The sequence below is a fragment of the Astatotilapia calliptera genome, chromosome 18 (assembly GCF_964374335.1).
Source record: "Astatotilapia calliptera chromosome 18, fAstCal68.1, whole genome shotgun sequence".
Taxonomy (NCBI): Eukaryota; Metazoa; Chordata; class Actinopteri; order Cichliformes; family Cichlidae; genus Astatotilapia; species Astatotilapia calliptera.
This window is the reverse complement of record NC_137439.1, coordinates 9,524,285-9,543,917: the sequence shown is the minus strand read 5'-3', so window position 1 is coordinate 9,543,917 and position 19,633 is coordinate 9,524,285. Positions and strand designations below refer to the sequence as shown.

At 41.2% G+C, this 19,633-nt stretch overlaps 1 protein-coding gene across 7 annotated transcripts in view; it reads right to left on the bottom strand.

Moving 5' to 3' along the window:
* The window catches only part of cadm3 (cell adhesion molecule 3), a 104,987-nt gene that overhangs the window by 58,867 nt on the left and 26,487 nt on the right, over window positions 1–19,633 (bottom strand). For all 7 annotated transcript variants that reach the window (XM_080292527.1, XM_080292530.1, XM_026150967.2 and 4 more), the window contains exon 3: window positions 5,689–5,838. In XM_080292527.1, coding sequence (XP_080148653.1) covers window positions 5,689–5,838 — 150 coding nt within the window. The remainder of the gene's footprint in view (window positions 1–5,688; window positions 5,839–19,633) is intronic.

The following is a 19,633-nucleotide window of genomic DNA, read 5'->3' as shown; positions in this document are numbered from 1 at the left end:
AGTTTCGTCAGTTCCACAGTCTGCTGTGTGGTGGCTATCTCTGTAAGGAGTTGTCACTCATCATTTGCTTCGTCCTTTCTTGTGCGTCTTCTTTTATCGCTCACCATGCTGTTCGCTCATCCCTCACTCCCTCCCGCTACAAAGCCTGCTGCATGCTGTGCTATGTTGAAACATGATGGTGAGAAGTTCTGATTCCTCTCATTCCCCGTTCTCGTCTCCTTTTCTTTTCTCCCCCTCTGATTTTTTTTTCAATCGTATCTCTAATTTTTTCCGCTTTTTTATTCCTGTTCTGATATGCCCTTCTTTTTTCTCCTCACTCTCATCCATCTATGTCTTGCTGTCTCAGTTCTGAAGTGCACTGCCTGCGCTTTACTGTCTGGGCCAACCGCAGAGATGACTTGCTGCCTCATTTCTATCTATCATGTCCAAACTGGACAACTGAGGAATTTTAAGTCACTCTTTTCCCGCTCTCATACTGCACTTTTTTAGAGCCAAGCATCCTTTCATTTAACCTTTTTAATCTGACTTTGACTTTTTTCTTTCTTGGCTCGACAATTACAGTGAACTACCAAGACAATTTGGGGTGGGAATGGTAATGTGTGGAGGGCGTTAACTGAAAGAGGAAGAACATTTTCACAAATTACTGTTATAACTAAACACTGAAAGCTTTTGACACTTTTTTTGAAATATATATGGTTCTGTACAAAAGTGTTGAGCAAGGCTTTCTTGTCATTTTGGAGGAATGGGACTAGGAATGAGTATAATCAGAGGGCAGCTCAGGTTAGTGGCTGTCAAGGAGTCGTTGATAAGGAAGAGGAGCAGGGAGAAAATGCTGCGGTATGCTCAGTTACACAAAAACTGGCCTGAAAATGATTTCTATTATTCTATTATTCAGTGATGAATCCCAATTTGAAATTTCTGGTTTGAATCATACTATGGAAGAGGGCAGATGCTCATTGTTTTTATTTTCCACTATACTACATCACTGTTTCACTTAAATCTCATAAGCTTTGTTTCCAGCTGTTTCCAGTAAAAGCTTTACTGCTACCTGCTTAAAACTAATGACAGAAAACGGCAGGTGATACCACATAAAACAGTGCAAGCATTTATCCTAAGCATACTAAAATGGCGTTATAAGAAATTCAAATGACTAGACATGGGAGGTGAAATCATACATTTCAACAACTACCGAAAAAAAAAAAGTCTCCTCTCATTTGAATTCTTGCAATCCGTCCTTCAAGGCCATTTCCTTGTGCATCTTGGACATGCTTTTCTGCTTTTCAATGCTTCCATCACAGTAATAGCATCTGCTTAAAGTCAAAATGCTCTCTCATCTTCTTTCTCTTTCCTCTTAGACAACCGTTGTCTTCTATTTACTATCCAGTCTCCCTTCAGCCTCGTCATTATCGTCATTATCTGTAATCTTACTCTGTCAATACCTCCGTAGCTTTATCTTTTTATATCATTACTGTAAAAAAGACAAGAACCTGACGTTACCTTCCTTCTTCCCCCCATCTGCTTCACTTTAAAGAAAAGACATGGTCGAAGATTTCTCAACTCCCGTCACACCTTCCACCCCTCCAGCACCACCATTCACCCAGATCTGGTTCTTAACTCAGCTTTTTAACCCACTACAATGGGTTGCTTCTCCCCTTCCACCACCACCTCCTTCTCCAATACTCGTCTCAATTCCCTACCAAGTAGGGGTTCGATCTGTAAGTGTTGTATCACTGCAGAGAAGAGCCTCACTTTCTGTCTTCAATCTCTACACTGTGGTTGAAGCTCCGTCTGTAGTAAAGACTCGCTGCGCTCTCAATTTGCCCTTCCCCACCTCTGTTCCCCATTCTCTCGCGCCTCTCTCTGTTTTCCAAATTGTTTGTTTCAAAAAGTCTGGCCCTTTGCAGTGAAAACTTCTCAGCCTGTAGCCATCTATACTCTCGCAATTCTCAACTCCATCTCTCAATTACTTGACTTCCACTGTTAAGCGTGTATTACTGCATATGGGAGGCTTTCTAGCACTCTCGTCTGGCTCGTTTGTAATTCCCCAACTATCCTATCACTCCTTCCATCTGTACCACTCTCTCCTTTTTTCACTCCCAAGTGCCAAGCCTGCTCTGTGATGCTGGACTACAGAAAATGGACAAACTACAAGAAAGTTTCAGAGATTTTTTTTTTTAATGTATTTGTCTTTAACCACCACTTTGGCAGTATTTTTTGTCATAATGTCAAATAAAGAAAAAGCAATTTTTTTTCTCACAATCATAGCCTATTAATGTCACTCCAACTAGCTGCTGGGCATGCTCCTTTTCACTCCTCATGATGTTTTGAGCCATGGGTTTGAGCACAGTCAACAGGCATGATTAGAGCCAAAAATCCATATTTAATGTCAGTCCTTATTTACAGTGTCATTTTTTTAACCCCACCAGCAGCACCTCTTTTTTTTTTCCCTTTTCAAATGTGAGGTCTGTTGTGTGATATTTTTTTTTTGACCACTGTATCATTGAGTGGGAAGTCTCTCTTTTCAAAATGTCAATAAAAGCCAGCCTGGCACAAAAGCTAGTTCGCCCATCAAGTTGCACAAAATGGGTTATTAAAAAACTGTGACAGATTTTCTTAAAAACAGTTTGAATTTTTCGCTAAGATGCACTTTAGCCCCCCAGAAGTTTGTTTATGTCGTCAGTTTTCATTTGTTGCACTAACTGAGCGCTTTTGGCACTGTGCAATATTAGAAAAATATGTTGCTTGCCATCTCGGTCTCCTAATGTCGTTGAGGCTTTTCTCAAACAAAGCACTTGACCCTGTTTATATGAAGTAATTATGGTGCCTCATTCAACAACATTGCAGCAGGAGACATCTTTATTGCACACCCATCCTCCAAAAATTCCATTCAAACAGAATTAATATTCTTCAGAAAATATATTGGAAGCATATACCTTTAAAAAAATCTAAATAGACTCTATTTACATCTAGTTATGATACTTCATGCATCCTTGATACATGAGATAGTGTGCAATATGCAAATGCATCCAAGACATATTCAAGAGGGAGTGAAATCCTATTGTTTAATTCACTTTTAGGGGTCATTTTAGTGAAGCAAGCTGCTGAAAAATCATAAGTGCAGCCATCTGTCCAAGGCATATCCATAATTTTTACGCCTTCCAATTGTTACTATAGCTGGGGTGTTTTTTTTTCAACATGCTAGGTTGTGACTTTGCCTGCAGTTGTCTTTTCTCAAATGTACAGCAGCCAGTCAGTTTCACAGCCATCCTCACTCTCTCTCCATCCGTTTGCTTTAGGTGAGGGAGCTGCCTGAGTAGAGCGAGCCGGAGGCAGGACACATGACGCCCACTCATTTGCTGTGAATTCACCAGAGAATTAACTGTGCTATTCTCACATGAGCACAATCAGACATCACATTGTACTACAGAGTGGGAAGGTTAAAGACCGTTTAATGTCTGTTCTCACGTACATCTCTGATGGGTAATACAGAGAAAAGTGCAGAACTGAACTTCTTGACATCACTCTGTGTTAGAAAGCATCATTAAAGTAGCCTTTACATGGGTTCCCTTGCAATAACACACATCACAGCTAAAGTGAAAATAGCCATTGTTTTTCCAAGTTTTTTGATCCTTTAACAGTTCAGGGGCTTAATGATCTGTGTGTGCGTGTGCGTGAGACAACTTGTGTATGTGTGTCTTCGTCTTTAAGCATTTACTTTGCTTGAGGGACAGAATGAGTAGCGCGAGGAAAAGCTGGAGCCACGATGACTACTCAAGCTCAAAACTAGTAATCTAAGCCTTGGAGCAACGTGGCGGATGACATTACTTCACCATTTATATCCTTATAGTTCACAAATACAATTCATTTGTGACACTAGCAGTTTGTGAGCAGTTGTTAGCTGTTAATTCTGTTTGCTTGTCTGCTATAGCGACAATCAGAAAGTGCACAAATTCTTCTTTTTTCCTTTTCTCAATTACACCTACTTGTGACACAAACAGGGGTGCACTGAGCTTTTAAACCCCATCCATTCATTTTCTTATCTCCTTATCCAGGTTTGGATAAGAAGCTAAGGATCCTCCTGTGGGGAGCTGGAGCCTATCCCAGCTGTCATTGGGTTAAAGGCAGGGTACAGCCAGGACATGAGCTTTAAAATGCTTCACCAAACTGTGACTTTTGTTTTAGGGTTGTGGTCTCACACTAAAACAAAATTTATGTCACAGCTGTGTAAGCCCTGTGCATTCCATCAGTCCCCATAACAAATCATCAAATAGGAATGGACTGGGGTGAGAAGTGGCCTCAAATAGTGTCCTGGATGTCTTACAGGAGTGGTTAATACAAGAAAGAAGAAAAAGAATACATACATATATATATTTAGTTTTATCTAAGGTGTTTTTTCATCTGACCCAGAAGTCTGACTCGATCTCAGTTTTACAGCCTTCTTTCTAACAATGACATTAAAAAATGGAAAACTGATACAGGATGTTGAAAGTTCACGTTTTTTTGTTTTGTTTTGTTTTTTTTCAGATTGTACCTAGGAAGGGAACATTTTATGTGTTTTTGTTTTTTATATGTTATTATGCAATGGGTCTTTACTGGGCCAACATAGATATATATATGTGTGGCTGATGTACTAACATCAATTTGACACCCATGATCCCCATATAGGTTCCACTGGGGTAAGTCCAGGTGTCCAACATATGTTATTATCACAATATATTATTGCCAACCCCGTATCACAGAAAAATGTGTAATAGACATGCCGGTCCACCGTGTCCATTCCACACTTTGCTTCTTCTAAGTGTGAAATGGACACGCATGTAGAAGTTGCAGTAAGCTGGAGTACCAGCAGAGGGAGATGTTTTATTTTAAGCCAACAAGAATACGAGCGTTTAAACAGACATTTTTAGCACATTTACATGTATATACATATTAACCACCTAGCTTCATGATTTCTGGTGATTAAGGACCCTGAAACCTACTTCATACCTTCCTTGGTCACTGGCGACTTTTTGGCTTTAAATATATTATCTCCCCTTGCTGTTACGGCAACTTCTGCATGCCAAACGGCGTGTCTATTGCACGCTTTGCCATGATTTCAGGTTTGAATTGCACAAAAAGCTATGGATAAACTAATAGGTTGTTTAGTACTTTTTACATACTAATTTTCTCTAAATAACCATCAGTGCAAAAAATCTGCTGCCTTATGGGAGGGAAAAAAAACCGCTTCTTTTGGCTTCGACAGCTGGACAGGGGATGTTAACAGCCCTCAGCCTGAAAGTCATCTGTCAGGAAAAGCTGGCTAAAGCTAACACGGTGCAAGCTAAAGAGGAACTTAGAAACTAAACATCCTTCTGAGAGAACCTTGGCTTTTTTAAAAAGAGCACTGGATAGAAACCAGAGGCAGCAAGACTTTTATATGAAAGTATCTGAAATTCAGGTGTCAGGCTGAGACCAGATGCTGCAAGTGAGGTGACAAAAATCAAACCAAATAAGAACTGGTGACTATTTTGTGTCACATTTTGAGGATTAAGGTGCGCACTGAAATGTTGGTCTGCCCTTTGGTGTGACTTGAGCACAAGTGGTTTGAAAAGCACTGATCCAAAGCACATTTGGCAAAGTAAATTAGCAGAATTTGTACATATTCTGTAATTAGCTCCTAATGATACTCCATCCCTGACTTCCTCTCACCTCTCTTCTCTCCAAAGTACAGGGTCTGCTGTGCAGTGTTGGACCACTGCAGTGAGGAATTGTCGCTCTCTGCCACCCGACAGGTCAATGTCACCGTACCCCCCACGGGCACCGTCTCATCGGAGGTCATTGGCTGCAAGGGGTCGTCTTCTAGGTAACAGGAGAGAGGGAAGAAAAAAATCACGAGACTGAGTGATATAAATGCATCATAAGTCAGTGAGATGCAGTGCTCATATGAAAACACAGGCAAAAATAGTAGCACACACAAACACACAAATCAGATAAACCCACAAAGTGCATTACCCGCCTCGATCTCACTCTTTCTCTCTATCTCCCCCCGCCCATCTCTTTCTCTGCTTGTCAGATTATCTATATATCTCTATCTGTCTTTCTGAAAGCTCAGACACAATACGCACACACACCGACACACAGACAAGCTGTCAGAGGGACAAAAAAGTAGACAAATGGCTATCTACTTGTATGTCTGCGAGGCCAGTGTAAGAGCAATGAGTCAGTTGCAGCCCTGGCATCCAGGGACCATGCGACCTGAGGGACCAGCAAAGATGAAGCGACTACAGCAGACAGTGGCTCTCGACGGGTCAAAGCAACAACAAGAGCGCTGTCTCATACCTCTAATGGCATTCTAACTCTCCTTTGTCAATATCTGTGTCAGTTTTTAACTCCATGCATATGCATCGGCTGGTCCAGAGGAAGCTCAAACAGGACAGGCATTATGGAAATGAGCAGGTCAGAGGAAAAGGAGAATGAGAATATAAATGACCCGACATAATGAAGGGATTCTAAAGGCTGTAGCTGAAACTGGAACACCGCAAAAATCACTGAAGAGTGAACTGTCTGGGTGTATAACAGTATTCAAATTGGCTCAAATTATGGTATTTAACAGCGCTCCCTTGATAACGGGTGATGAGGCAAGCTAATTCTCCTCTGCATTCAATGAGGGTGACAAATTGTGAATCAGAACCAGAGATCTATACTAAAACATGGAGTCCCTCGTTACGGTAAGTAAAGCCTAACATGGTAGCTGCGGTTTCGTTTGTTTGCCACGTGAAGTTCCACATATCTCGGCCTCGTGTGCACCCTTCGCGCCCTCTCCTCTCCTACTATCTTCCAAATATGCCGGTGCTCACTCATTCAAATCTCAACCAAAAGGAAAATATGACATAATTGACAACAAGACCAAGCCAACGTGGGGGAACATCTTATAAGAAAATATGCCTCAAAGCGGTCTCCTCACCCCTGAAAATACGGCGCATATAAATAGTTTAATTGGAACCAAATTGTCAAGCGGGAGACAGGTTTATATTCGGTGTGGAGCGTTATCGCATCCTTGCACCGGCGGTGGAATGGATTTTTTTTTTTTTCTGCAGGAAGAACATCTGCTTAAGTGCGCTTCAGCGGAACTCCCATCAAGACACGCAAAGGAGGGGCACACAAAGAAAGGTTGCAGAAGAGGAGGAGAGCAAACTAACTGAATGTAGCATCAAAAACACACGTTTGCGGTACATGAGCCAAGAGCACCTGGGAGAAACTATAGGCATCTTTTTTTTTTTTCATTTTAAAACTGGCCAGCAAGTCCAGCATCACAGAAAACATCAGGCAAAAAAAAAAGGCTTCAGGTTTGCCTCTGGGCTATAAGGTTTCAGAGCGATAATAAAGGTACAGCTGCTCTTTGCCAGCGGGATTCAAAAGACACTCAGAGACTTCCAGAGCCCTTCATGTCAGGAAGTCGCTCACTTGCTCTCTCTCCTGTTTTACTGCAGCTCTGACCTTGTGGTTAGTTTATCTAAGCACCATGATGGCTGAGGGCTGAATGTGTGGTCAAGTGTACCACGGATTAGTGTCTCCTTTAATAGCATCTTGGGCTAATTCTTGTGGCTGATCGCACAAGCTCCTCCACTTGGCATGAACACTTTGGGTAAATTGGCTGTCCCACTGCACTACCCATCAAGCCAACCGCAATGAACGCTGACAAGTTAGCCAATCTTGCGTTGTCTAGCTGCCACAGAGTGCTGGCATTTTCTGATCAAGGACAACCTGAGTTTGAGGCTCAGTGTGACATTTGTGCTGGTAAAACAATATCAGTAGCCAATTAGTGACTTTTCAGCGAGGAGACATGCTTTTAAAGTGGACATATTTTAAGGATCCTTTACATAATGTTGAATATTTATCACCAGAAAAAACCCAGAAATGTCGCTTTTTATCAGTGGAACACTAAATGCCAGACAAAGCTTTTCCTTTAGTCAAGGTAATATCAACCAGTTAATCATTTCATCAAATTTGTGTGGGAGTAAAGTTTTCAAAGCCATCACGTCACATTTTTTGCATAAATTACACTTTATCTCCCAGATGTTTCTCCAAACTTCAATCTGAAATAAAAACTCAAAAGCGCAACAATTAAATGTCTCAAGGTTTCAAACTAAGCACGCCCCTGTAATAAAGAACGACCCAGAGCCAAGGAGGTTAACTTCCAGAAAGGTAGCGGCCTTTGTTATTATACCTGTTTGTTTGTCTCGTGGTTATTTGTCATATATCGGTCTTTTATTTTCATTTAAAATTATTGATCTGGGGTGCCGGTTTGTTAAAGGTTAGAGAAGTGAAAGGGTCTGAGGAAGATTGCAGATTCGATCCATGAACTGGCATGGTAAATGTGAAAGCTGCACTTGTAGCTCGTTCATTAACACTGCTGGAGTGTCTTGGAGCAAAACATAATTTTCAGCTACTCCAGTACGCCCAATACATCAGACTCCGGTTGTTGTTAGCTACAAAAACATTGTGTGTAAATTAATGAAAGCTAACAAATAAAGGTTAATCTCACTCTTATGGACCATAAGGCCTAAAATGCTTTAATCATGATTAACAGGCATTCTACATCTTAAATTTAAAGCTCCACTAATGTATACAAATTATTTGAATTGTACAGTATACGAGCATGCTGACGTTTTTAGCACAGTTGGTCAAATATTAATCAAAGAAAAGTTTGGCTTAATTAAGTTGAAGGACCATGTGTGTAGAATTTAACTGCAAGAGCATAATTTATCAATCTTTTAGCAATATCTCAAATCGACTTAAACCGTTATTATATGGTCAGAGGGGTGCGGTTAGAAGCAGTGGGTATTAAGATGGATGCTAGAGATATTACAGTATTTGAAATGAGTTATTAAAAAGTTTGTGGTTAACATATTTTATGATACAGTCCAGTGTGGCGCACCCAAACCATCTGCTGTTTGAAACTGGTTCATACAAGTGCTAAAGAGTCACTCGCCACTAGAATCTGGCTCCAATAATCCTGGGATTCAGATACGGCTGTGCTTTTTACCTTTGAATCTCCTTAGCAGCAAAGTTAAAGGAGGGAAATGAAGTTCATCCAGAGTTTAAACTGTTAAGTCAGGTTAAACACTCAAGCTGCAAAAATAAAAGGAGAGACCTATCTATCCTTAGCAGACGTTAAGTTAAACTCTGTGGTTTGCTGCTTTCTTTCCCTCCTCACATCCACGCCTTCCCTCACCAAGCTTAGAGCCAGAGTAAGACACGGGTATTTAAAGCAACACAATTTACACTTTCCCTAGCCAGAAACAAGGTGAGAGAACGCAAGGGGAGAAGGCTGACTGGGATATCAAGTCAATGGAATGAGGGAGGGAGGGAGGAAGGAGGACACAGAGAGAAAGATGGATGGATAAGAGTATGCAGGGTGGGTGATAAAACGAGGTGGGAAACTGTGCGCGTGTGTGAAAAAAAATGAGAGGGAGGGGAAAGAAGGAGCTAGTGAGACAACAGAGGAAGTGAGAAGCGCTCGAGAGATCTCCAGTGACAAAAAAAGAAAAACAGAGAGAGAGAGGGAACAACCTGAAAGAATAATTCCACATTTTTTTAAACATATGGTTTATTTGTTTTCTGTCAGAGAGTTAGATGAGAAGATCGCTATCAATCTCATGTGTGTGCATTACATATAGAGCTGCACTGCAAACTTGTTCAGTTTATCCAAAGAGAGACAATATACCAACTAAAACCTCTCTTCTGTTACAGTTAGCTGCATTTCATATCACATTTAATTACGTTTTGGGCGGTTTATTGTGAAAATGTATTCATGTGCACTGAGTTTGGATATCATTTTCAGCTTGTGGTTAACTTCAAAAATTCAAAGTCAATCTGTGAAGATGTCTAGACAGAAGGTACTTATTCAGTCAAACACAAATTGTTCACACAGTGCTGAAGAAGAGTGTTGCCATAATGTTTTGAATGTTGACAATGAACCGTACTCTCCAGGCTTTACGTTAGAATGAAATTAAGCAAACGTGTTTTTTCTTTGCCTTTACAAACTTCTGCAAACAAGCAGCTTTAATGATAAAATACAATACTGTGAGGCTTAAGTTCATCCTGTATGGCCCAATGTTAGCCTGGTATCTATGTATTTAAGCTAAACTACATAAATATGTATGAATAAGAACAGGTGAAACTAGTTTAACCAGGTCCTGACTTCAGCTCGGTACCACACACAGACTCACACACACACACACACTGGATTAATTTTAGTCACCTTATTTCACTCTCTGGAAGTGTGTTTCCCAAAAAGTTTGAACTACTGCCTTAATAAGAAAAAAAGTTCCCTCTTTATTCCTCCAATTTCTCTCCTTACAAAGAACAGACAGTGAAAAATTCAAACCACCTTGCACATCTCCATGTTCACCCTCTTTTTCCTTCTTACTCCATCTGTCTCCCTCTAGCTTCTCCCCCCTCCTTCTCTCCATCTGCCCTGATGTCCTCCCTGCTTTCCTATCGTGCCCCCTCACCTCCTCGCCCTTCTGTCAAGCCTCCTTCCCCTCCTCCTCTATTACTGATCAACTCGCTTAATTCTCCCCATCCTTAATTCCTTGTTTTCCTCAGTTTTTTGGTCCCCCAGGGTGGATTTACGATGTTGTTGCTAATTAACTCAGGTTAATAAACTTTATTTACTGTTAAACAACTGTGTGCGGGTGTGTGCGTATGCGTGTGAGAGTACCTTCACATGTAGGTCTGGTCTAAGTGCGCATTTGTGTTTATGTGATAAGATTTTTATCCTCATATTTGCGCACGTGTGGTTTATATTTGTAAGCAGAGCGTATTTGTTGCTTTGCAGGGAGGTAATTATCTGACTGTGTCTCAGTATGTGCACGTCTGCGCGTGTGTGTGCGAGCCCCGAGAATCTTATTATCGAAGATGTTTGCATGCTAGTGCGTGTTAGCGCTCAAGCACACAGTGGTATTTGGTTGTTTTTTTTTGTGGCTAGGAATATATCTGTTTGTGCACAAATACGTGGGAAGAAGCGTGTGTATCTGTGTGATTTATGAGATGCTTTTTATCTCCATGTGGTTGAGGCGAAGTGCATGTGCAAGTTACCCTGTGCATTCCTGTGCGTGTATCCATATTCCACTGCAGCTGCACTGAGTCCAAGGCTATGGTGTGTGACAGACACAGTCATGTGTCATGGTGCCACTGATGCTGTACACATTTGATGGGAAACTCAGCCAACAATGTGCGGGTTGATACAGCGTGGTATGATACAGGCCATTACACACACACAGAGGCATCCACTTGCGCAGACTACAAGAAAGCTGACCCTCCCCCCAAACACACACACAAACAGCCCTCCTCCATACAGACACACCCTCATGTACTCACCACTCACCCCCAAAACTGTACACAGGGGCATACACACACAAAAAAGAGTTACACATCTCTCAGGCACACACATCAGACACGAGGACATTAATGGATAAAAATGTGCTTAATAAAGAAATGCAGCATTAGATACAGCTGGACTCCAGAAGGGGAACATGCGAAAAACACATGCATGCACACTCTTTCCCCATAATGCACAGAGGACACATTCAGAAAGACATACACACAAACATACACCCACCCTGACAGATACGGAGCAGCCTCCCCCACACCATCCATCTATGCCCAGCTGTCCCAACTACCACCCCCATCCCCCTGGGTAAGTGTGTGCATATCCGGGACTGTAAATATGTGTGTGTGGGTGTGTGTGCCCTTCTGCCCACCTCTACCATCCACAAGTTTACTCCTCCCCAACTATTGCACCCCTCACTCCACCCTTTAACTCTCCACCATTACCGTCCGGCTGTTACGACTCACAAGATGCAGATTGAATCTATTTTCTTTCTTAATTCCTGGTGAATTAAGAAAAATCTGCAAATCATAACAATTTTGTTTTTTTTAAAAGAAGCAGACCCCCCATTCATGTCTGACTTATGAAATGCAGATCATTTGGAGCAAAAAGGCTCTTTACAGCTTTGCAGTCTTTAACAGAACAGCGATTGTTGCAATCCTCATTCTGGTGCCACATTATTTGGGACCGTGAACAAATTACTTAAAATCGTCAAGGGATGTAGATGAGTGTGGAAGTAAAGGGGGGGAGTGCTGGGTGGGACTGGATGTTGGGATTTAAGGACCCCCTATCTGCCACCTTAGGACAAACAACCTCCTTAGCCCTTAGTTTTTACCCCAGCCCGCCTTTTTTCTTAATCAGTCCTACTTGTGGGGGATTCTCTGAGCCCACAAAAGGCCCCACCACCTCCCATAAAGTACCCCTCCACTACCCTACCAACCCACCCTCCCTATGTTCCCTGTCAAACATAGTTAGCTCAGAAATCGGGCAATCCCCTCCTTACCCGCATCCTCCACGAGCTAGATCCCCCCCATTCACACGCACTCACACACCACCACCATCATAGCCCAGCAGTGTCTGCAGCAGTAGTCAGGCGCCAAGCCGGCCGCCCCACCCTGCCACTGAAACAGCACTATGAGAATGAAAAGGGAGCGCAAGCAGGGAGAGAGGGAGGAAGGGGGGATTCATTTTGCAGAAAAGGGCTTCACTGCTGACAAAAGAAAAAGAATAATGATTTGCAAGGAAGAGAAAGACAGAGAGAGTTGGGATGGCGAGAGAGCAAGACAAAGATAGAGAAAAGCACAGGGGAAAAACAGGGAGAAAGCAAATGAAAGAGGGAAAGGGAGAGTGAGAGGTGAGCGAAGGACATGGCAGAAATAAGCATATATAGATTGATGAGAGCAATGAGGAGAGATGACAGGGTGACTTAGAAAGGGGGCAAAAAGACCGAAAGAGTGGGAAAAAAGAAACAATGAGAGCAAGATGGAGGGAAGTAGAGCAAAGACAAAAGAAAAATGAGAAAGCTCACATACAGTATGGATGAAAAAAATGAAGAGGTGCTGACATAAGTGGTGAGGTGGGGAGAAAGAGCAGCAATAAACGGAGATAACTGTTAATATAGGATAGGATATTTTCAAATGCGTGACCACAAGAATATTCACACTTCTTGTTATCATTCCTTGTCTCGCTACTGGTTTGAACTTATCTCTTTCTAAGGTCACTTTACTAGTGCTTAAATTTGTTTCATCCCTACAAAATCAGAGTGAAATAAAACTTCAGTAGTCTGAGGGAGTCAAATCAAGTGGGTATCTTCCAAAGCTATGGCCTTTTAAGCATTAAATTCCTTCTCCATGTTTCCTAGGATAGTATTCCTATGATGGGAGCAATATTTTTTGGTTGTCACCAAAGTGAGCAATTGCTTGAGTGTTGTAGACCCAAAGAAGTCTCACACTCTCTGAATGTCACTAGTTTTACAGATATTTTAACAGGTCATAAATTTGCACCGGTTCAGCTAAGATTAGGTTCAGCACAGGAAAGTTCTGTACCCTATGATTTTAAAAAAACAAAACCCTACGCTTAACATCCAGATTATCAGATATTAACCGTACCCATCATCTTTCCCTTTAGGCACCTTACAATTTTAGTTGCCTAAACCCATCTGCACTTTAATCACTTATTTGAATGTTTCTCATCCTCCATCATCATACTTGGAATGCACAGCTGTCTGTGAAAGAAAGTGCATCATTTTCTGTCCTTCTCTTTGTATAAAAAATGTACAGGCATAAAAAACTGTGGCTAGCTTTGAGTAAAAGCTGTTCATTTCCTGCAGCTCTCTGAGCCACACAGGTTTGTGGTTGGGCTCAGCCAGCAACATCAAACTGTAAGGCTGAAGAAACCAACCTCAGAATGTAAACACTTCATACTAATTTAAAATGGTGAAAGAACAATTTGACCCTATTTTTTGATGCAGTGGAGTAAAACTGAGTATTGCTTCAGAACCAGTATGCCTACTGTACATACAGATAAAATGTGCGACTTGAATCTGAACCTATACTTTAATGGCATATATGCTTTATTGAGTTGCTAATCAGGCTGAAACCCATTATTCAGCTGCTGTTTGTTACATCATAATTACCTCTATAATTATCTCTGCAGAGTTTCAATACAGCTTTGTCAGCTAAGCTTCTTTAAAAATAAATCGGACACAGTCGGGTTGGGAAGACAGAGGAAGACAGATGCTTTAGATTTTAAAGAGAGAAGCCCTGTCCTGAACCAGTACACCCACGATTTAAAAAAAAATCCTCCACCACAAATCATCGCATGATATCAAAAATGGCAACCAAGCTTTATCTGTCCATCTGCACTTCCGCACACACACGCAGGAAGATAAAGAGAGTTAAATCTTTAATGCTTTGGCAAATGCACCGACTGCCCTTGCCAATAGGCCACTTAAAGAAATGAGTAGTCAATTACCAGAAGTCTGCCCTTTTGACTAAGATCACTGGACCTGCTATGGTGAGACTCAGAATCTGCTTTCTGTCTTTCTCTGTGCTCATCTCTCTGTGAAAGATGGGTGTTGTCTACCCATTTTTCAAAAACAGCAATAACAAGAAGTCTGGAAAAAATGTGTGTACTGTTCTGGAAAACAAAAGCGTGCCGCAATCAGATACTTGGACTGTTAGATAAGCAGGAGAAGGACACACACACACACACACACACACACACACACACACACACACACACACACACACACACACTGGCTGTTCATTTAATATAATTTACGTTTGAGTGAAATTACACCTTGATGATGTCTTAATGATGTCTCTGTAATGATTCTGAACAAACTGATTAAAAACTCGCAAACTTTTTGTTTTTTGTTATGAATGACAGGTTTTGTTTGATGTAAGGCACAACAGCAGAACACAGCCTGCTGTATTAAGCAACGGTTAAACATTACAGTTTGTAATATTATGACAGAGTGTAGCCTCAAAGTATGTGAACAAACTTATTTGTTAAATTAAGTTTAAATTCCAAAATGTCTAAATCTTAATTTCTCAGAAGACGAGAGTGATGCTCCCACATTTTTGGCAACAGTGTCTTGACTTTCAGGTCATATTCTCTGGCTTCAGTCTGTGTCCAACATCAGTGCTTGACCCTTATAAATGCTCTTACAGCTGAAAAGTATTAAGTCCCTGCAGCCAGGCTTTTGTGGACAGCCTCTTAGAAGAACGGAGGCTGGCACAGCTGCCAATTAGTTTCCGTCCATCCATTTTCTTAGCCACTTATTCGAAAACCAAGGCGAATTTAGAATCCCCAATTAAATTTATATGCATATATTTAGACTGTGGGAGGCACTTACAGGCAAAGGAAGAACATGATACAAACCCTTCACAGGAAGGCATTGGAGACGACAGTGCAAGTTTAGATCCTAGATTAGTTTATGAGAAACATGAAAATGTACTCTCTATGGCACAGTACAGAAAGGCAAGTACAGTCAAGCAAAGTCACCACCTTCAAACTCAGCAAACTCACTCTTGTGCTCTCACATAGTCACACACACACCTATCCGCTCGTAAAACCTTCTGATAACAGGAGGGACTTACAGGACAGGGAAAAGAAGGATTGGGCTCTCGATGTCAATGGAAGGGCCAAGATTTAAAAAAGGGGAATTCAGTGAGGAGGGTGAAGGAAAAGACTCAGCAAGCAGTGATGGAGGGACAGAAGGAGGACAAGATCGAGGAAGAGGGGTGAGTCAGTGAGCCAAGGGTGACGAGGGAAGATATGCTTCAAATTAAATCATTTGGAACAAAAGAGGATTGTTGCCAAGCAACCCAGCCAGAACAGGGTTACCAGGGCAACAGAGATGACCCGAAGCTTGACCTAAGAAATGGAGTCGCCCTTGTCGTCCATCAGCATACACACATGGGCACACAAACACACACCTCCGCCTTGCTCTCCGTGCCTGTTGCTTTCAAGGTCCATCTGACAAACACAAACAGACAGAAGGTTTCTCCTGGAAAACGCAGAGCACAACCGAAATGTCAACCCGAGGTACAAACAAAGTGCAGTGCTTTCAATCAAGGCCAGTTTTAAAACTGAGTGGGGCCAGGGTTAGGCAGTTATGATGTTAGGCAAAATCAACAGCTAGTGAAGCACAACACAGAAATTGTCCAATGTCCAAGATGAATAGATGAATAGATAGATAGAATAGATGAACATTGCTGTATGTTTCACAGGGTTTTGGCAGCAATATCAATATACAAACACTATTTAGAGCTAATGGATGGCTCCCAGATTCTTGCTTAGTGAGGGAAACCGCATATAAAGGCTTATTTAAGGACCTATTAAGAAGTTTAATAGAAAGGAGAATTTAGTTTAAAATTATGGTGTTACTTGAAAAAAAAAATGCTAACAAAATACTGCAAAGCAACAAAATCAAAGAAAATGCGGAAAAAATTACTTGAAACAACTATCTGCCAACAGAACAGGACAGTTTCACTTATCAAATAAGGTAAGTCTAAAAAAAAAAATCTTCAAACTCATACAATCAGGCTAAAAAAGTCAATTTGTTTAGTTACAAAGAAAAACATTGGGGAAAGGTTCTCAGAGAAAATTGCATATTGTGTTTAAAAAGTGCAATCCTTATTAAAATGATTATACTGGTACTTGAAATTGTATTGGCTTGGTTAAAGAAAGAAATTATTCTCAATGTTGTGATAAGTGGTGAATCATTATGAACAGGAATTGAGAAAGCTTTGGTTTCTCTTCAAAGGTCTTTTTTTAACATCGAGCAGAGCATCACTTCTGTTTTTGAAGAATACACCTAGAATACATCTGATATCACAAACTCATCAACTCTGCAGCCCATTGCACTCATGGTGTCACAGCTGTGTTACGCTGTTATGAAACGAAGTAGCAAATGCGTATTGAGGCTAACATGTTTAATTGCTATTTCACCAGCTGGGCCGATGTCCTCACTTTAGGTTTGACAGTGTTTTAGTAGGTAAAGGTGAATGCTTGGACATGAATTTAGCTGCGGTTTGGGGAAGGCCTCGAAGGGGATTCGCGACAGCTCCCGGGGGTGGCAGATCTCCATGTACTAAATAGGAGTAAAGAAGTTAAATAATTGAAAAGGTGAGGGAGTGAGGGTGGGGCACGTAAACGAGAATGAACAGCTTACAGAACTGAGGGAACCTATATAGATGAGAACCAGAAGGAGCATGTTTGGAGGCGCGGTCCCGCTCCTGAAATTCTGATACATAATCTCCAATACAGAGCTTCCTTTGACAACGACTTGGGATGCAAAACTACTTTTGTGCACTTCATGCTCATGATTAAGCAGTAATAACTGTAAATTATAAGAAGACCATTTTGGCTATTTATCAAAGTCAGTGGCTGAGATGATAAACACATTACTGCTGTTATTTTCTGTCCTGTGTTTTGTTCATTGGAACATGTGATTGCTGTGTTGTGGTATAAGAATGACAACTGAATATTGAATTCCACTGGATCATTATGTGCTCTTATTACACAGAGGTATATTATGTATAAGAAATGAAAGGGATTGAGTCGTTGAAATAATAAATCCTGCCTTTGACAAAGTAATATCCTACTTATCAGTGCTGAACAGTGCACAAGATTTTTAAGGCTGATTGACCAATTTCATAACCATATATCATCCTGTACAGGGAGTGCAGAATTATTAGGCAAGTTGTATTTTTGAGGAATAATTTTATTATTGAACAACAACCATGTTCTCAATGAAACCAAAAAACTCATTAATATCAAAGCTGAATGTTTTTGGAAGTAGTTTTTAGTTTGTTTTTAGTTTTAGCTATTTTAGGGGGATATCTGTGTGTGCAGGTGACTATTACTGTACATAATTATTAGGCAACTTAACAAAAAACAAATATATACCCATTTCAATTATTTATTTTTACCAGTGAAACCAATATAACATCTCCACATTCACAAATATACATTTCTGACATTCAAAAACAAAACAAAAACAAATCAGCGACCAATATAGCCACCTTTCTTTGCAAGGACACTCAAAAGCCTGCCATCCATGGATTCTGTCAGTGTTTTGATCTGTTCACCATCAACATTGCGTGCAGCAGCAACCACAGCCTCCCAGACACTGTTCAGAGAGGTGTACTGTTTTCCCTCCTTGTAAATCTCACATTTGATGATGGACCACAGGTTCTCAATGGGGTTCAGATCAGGTGAACAAGGTGGCCATGTCATTAGTTTTTCTTCTTTTATACCCTTTCTTGCCAGCCACGCTGTGGAGTACTTGTGTGATGGAGCATTGTCCTGCATGAAAATCATGTTTTTCTTGAAGGATGCAGACTTCTTCCTGTACCACTGCTTGAAGAAGGTGTCTTCCAGAAACTGGCAGTAGGACTGGGAGTTGAGCTTGACTCCATCCTCAACCCGAAAAGGCCCCACAAGCTCATCTTTGATGATACCAGCCCAAACCAGTACTCCACCTCCACCTTGCTGGCGTCTGAGTCGGACTGGAGCTCTCTGCCCTTTACCAATCCAGCCACGGGCCCATCCATCTGGCCCATCAAGACTCACTCTCATTTCATCAGTCCATAAAACCTTGGAAGAATCAGTCTTGAGATATTTCTTGGCCCAGTCTTGACGTTTCAGCTTGTGTGTCTTGTTCAGTGGTGGTCGTCTTTCAGCCTTTCTTACCTTGGCCATGTCTCTGAGTATTGCACACCTTGTGCTTTTGGGCACTCCAGTGATGTTGCAGCTCTGAAATATGGCCAAACTGGTGGCAAGTGGCATCTTGGCAGCTGCACGCTTGACTTTTCTCAGTTCATGGGCAGTTATTTTGCGCCTTGGTTTTTCCACACGCTTCTTGCGACCCTGTTGACTATTTTGAATGAAACGCTTGATTGTTCGATGATCACGCTTCATAAGCTTTGCAATTTTGAGACTGCTGCATCCCTCTGCAAGATATCTCACTATTTTTGACTTTTCTGAGCCTGTCAAGTCCTTCTTTTGACCCATTTTGCCAAAGGAAAGGACGTTGCCTAATAATTATGCACACCTGATATAGGGTGTTGATGTCATTAGACCACACCCCTTCTCATTACAGAGATGCACATCACCTAATATGCTTAATTGGTAGTAGGCTTTCGAGCCTATACAGCTTGGAGTAAGACAACATGCATGAAGAGGATGATGTGGACAAAATACTCATTTGCCTAATAATTCTGCACTCCCTGTATTTATTGGGATATGTGCTTGATGAAAAGTGTTTTGGGCTGTTTTATTATGACACTAGAGTTCCTCATGACTGGAAGAGTTTAGGGCTGAAAAATAAACGTGCGTTGACTTGGCTATTTGATGGACAAACTATATGTAATTGTGACACTGATGCTAGACTACATCAACCACAGCAGAGGATTTCTACCCTGAAATTCAATGTTATTTTATTTGTTTGCTTCTTTACAAAAAAAAAAAAAATCATGTATGAATAGCATGGAAATCATTTGAGAAAGAATTCGGACGAAAAGACGAAGCGTTAAGCTGTCAGTACGCTTCACACAAAGTAAACATTGTGCAGCGTATAAAACATTCTCATCCAAACCTCTTTGACATTGGAAATGGTTTGTTTCCCCAGCGTCATTCAGAAAAAGTATAGCCTAAACATTTTTACCTTTACACATGGTTGCACATTGGTTACAATGTACAAACCACTTTGTTTCAGCCTTCAACATAGTATTTACAAGAGCAGCCTTT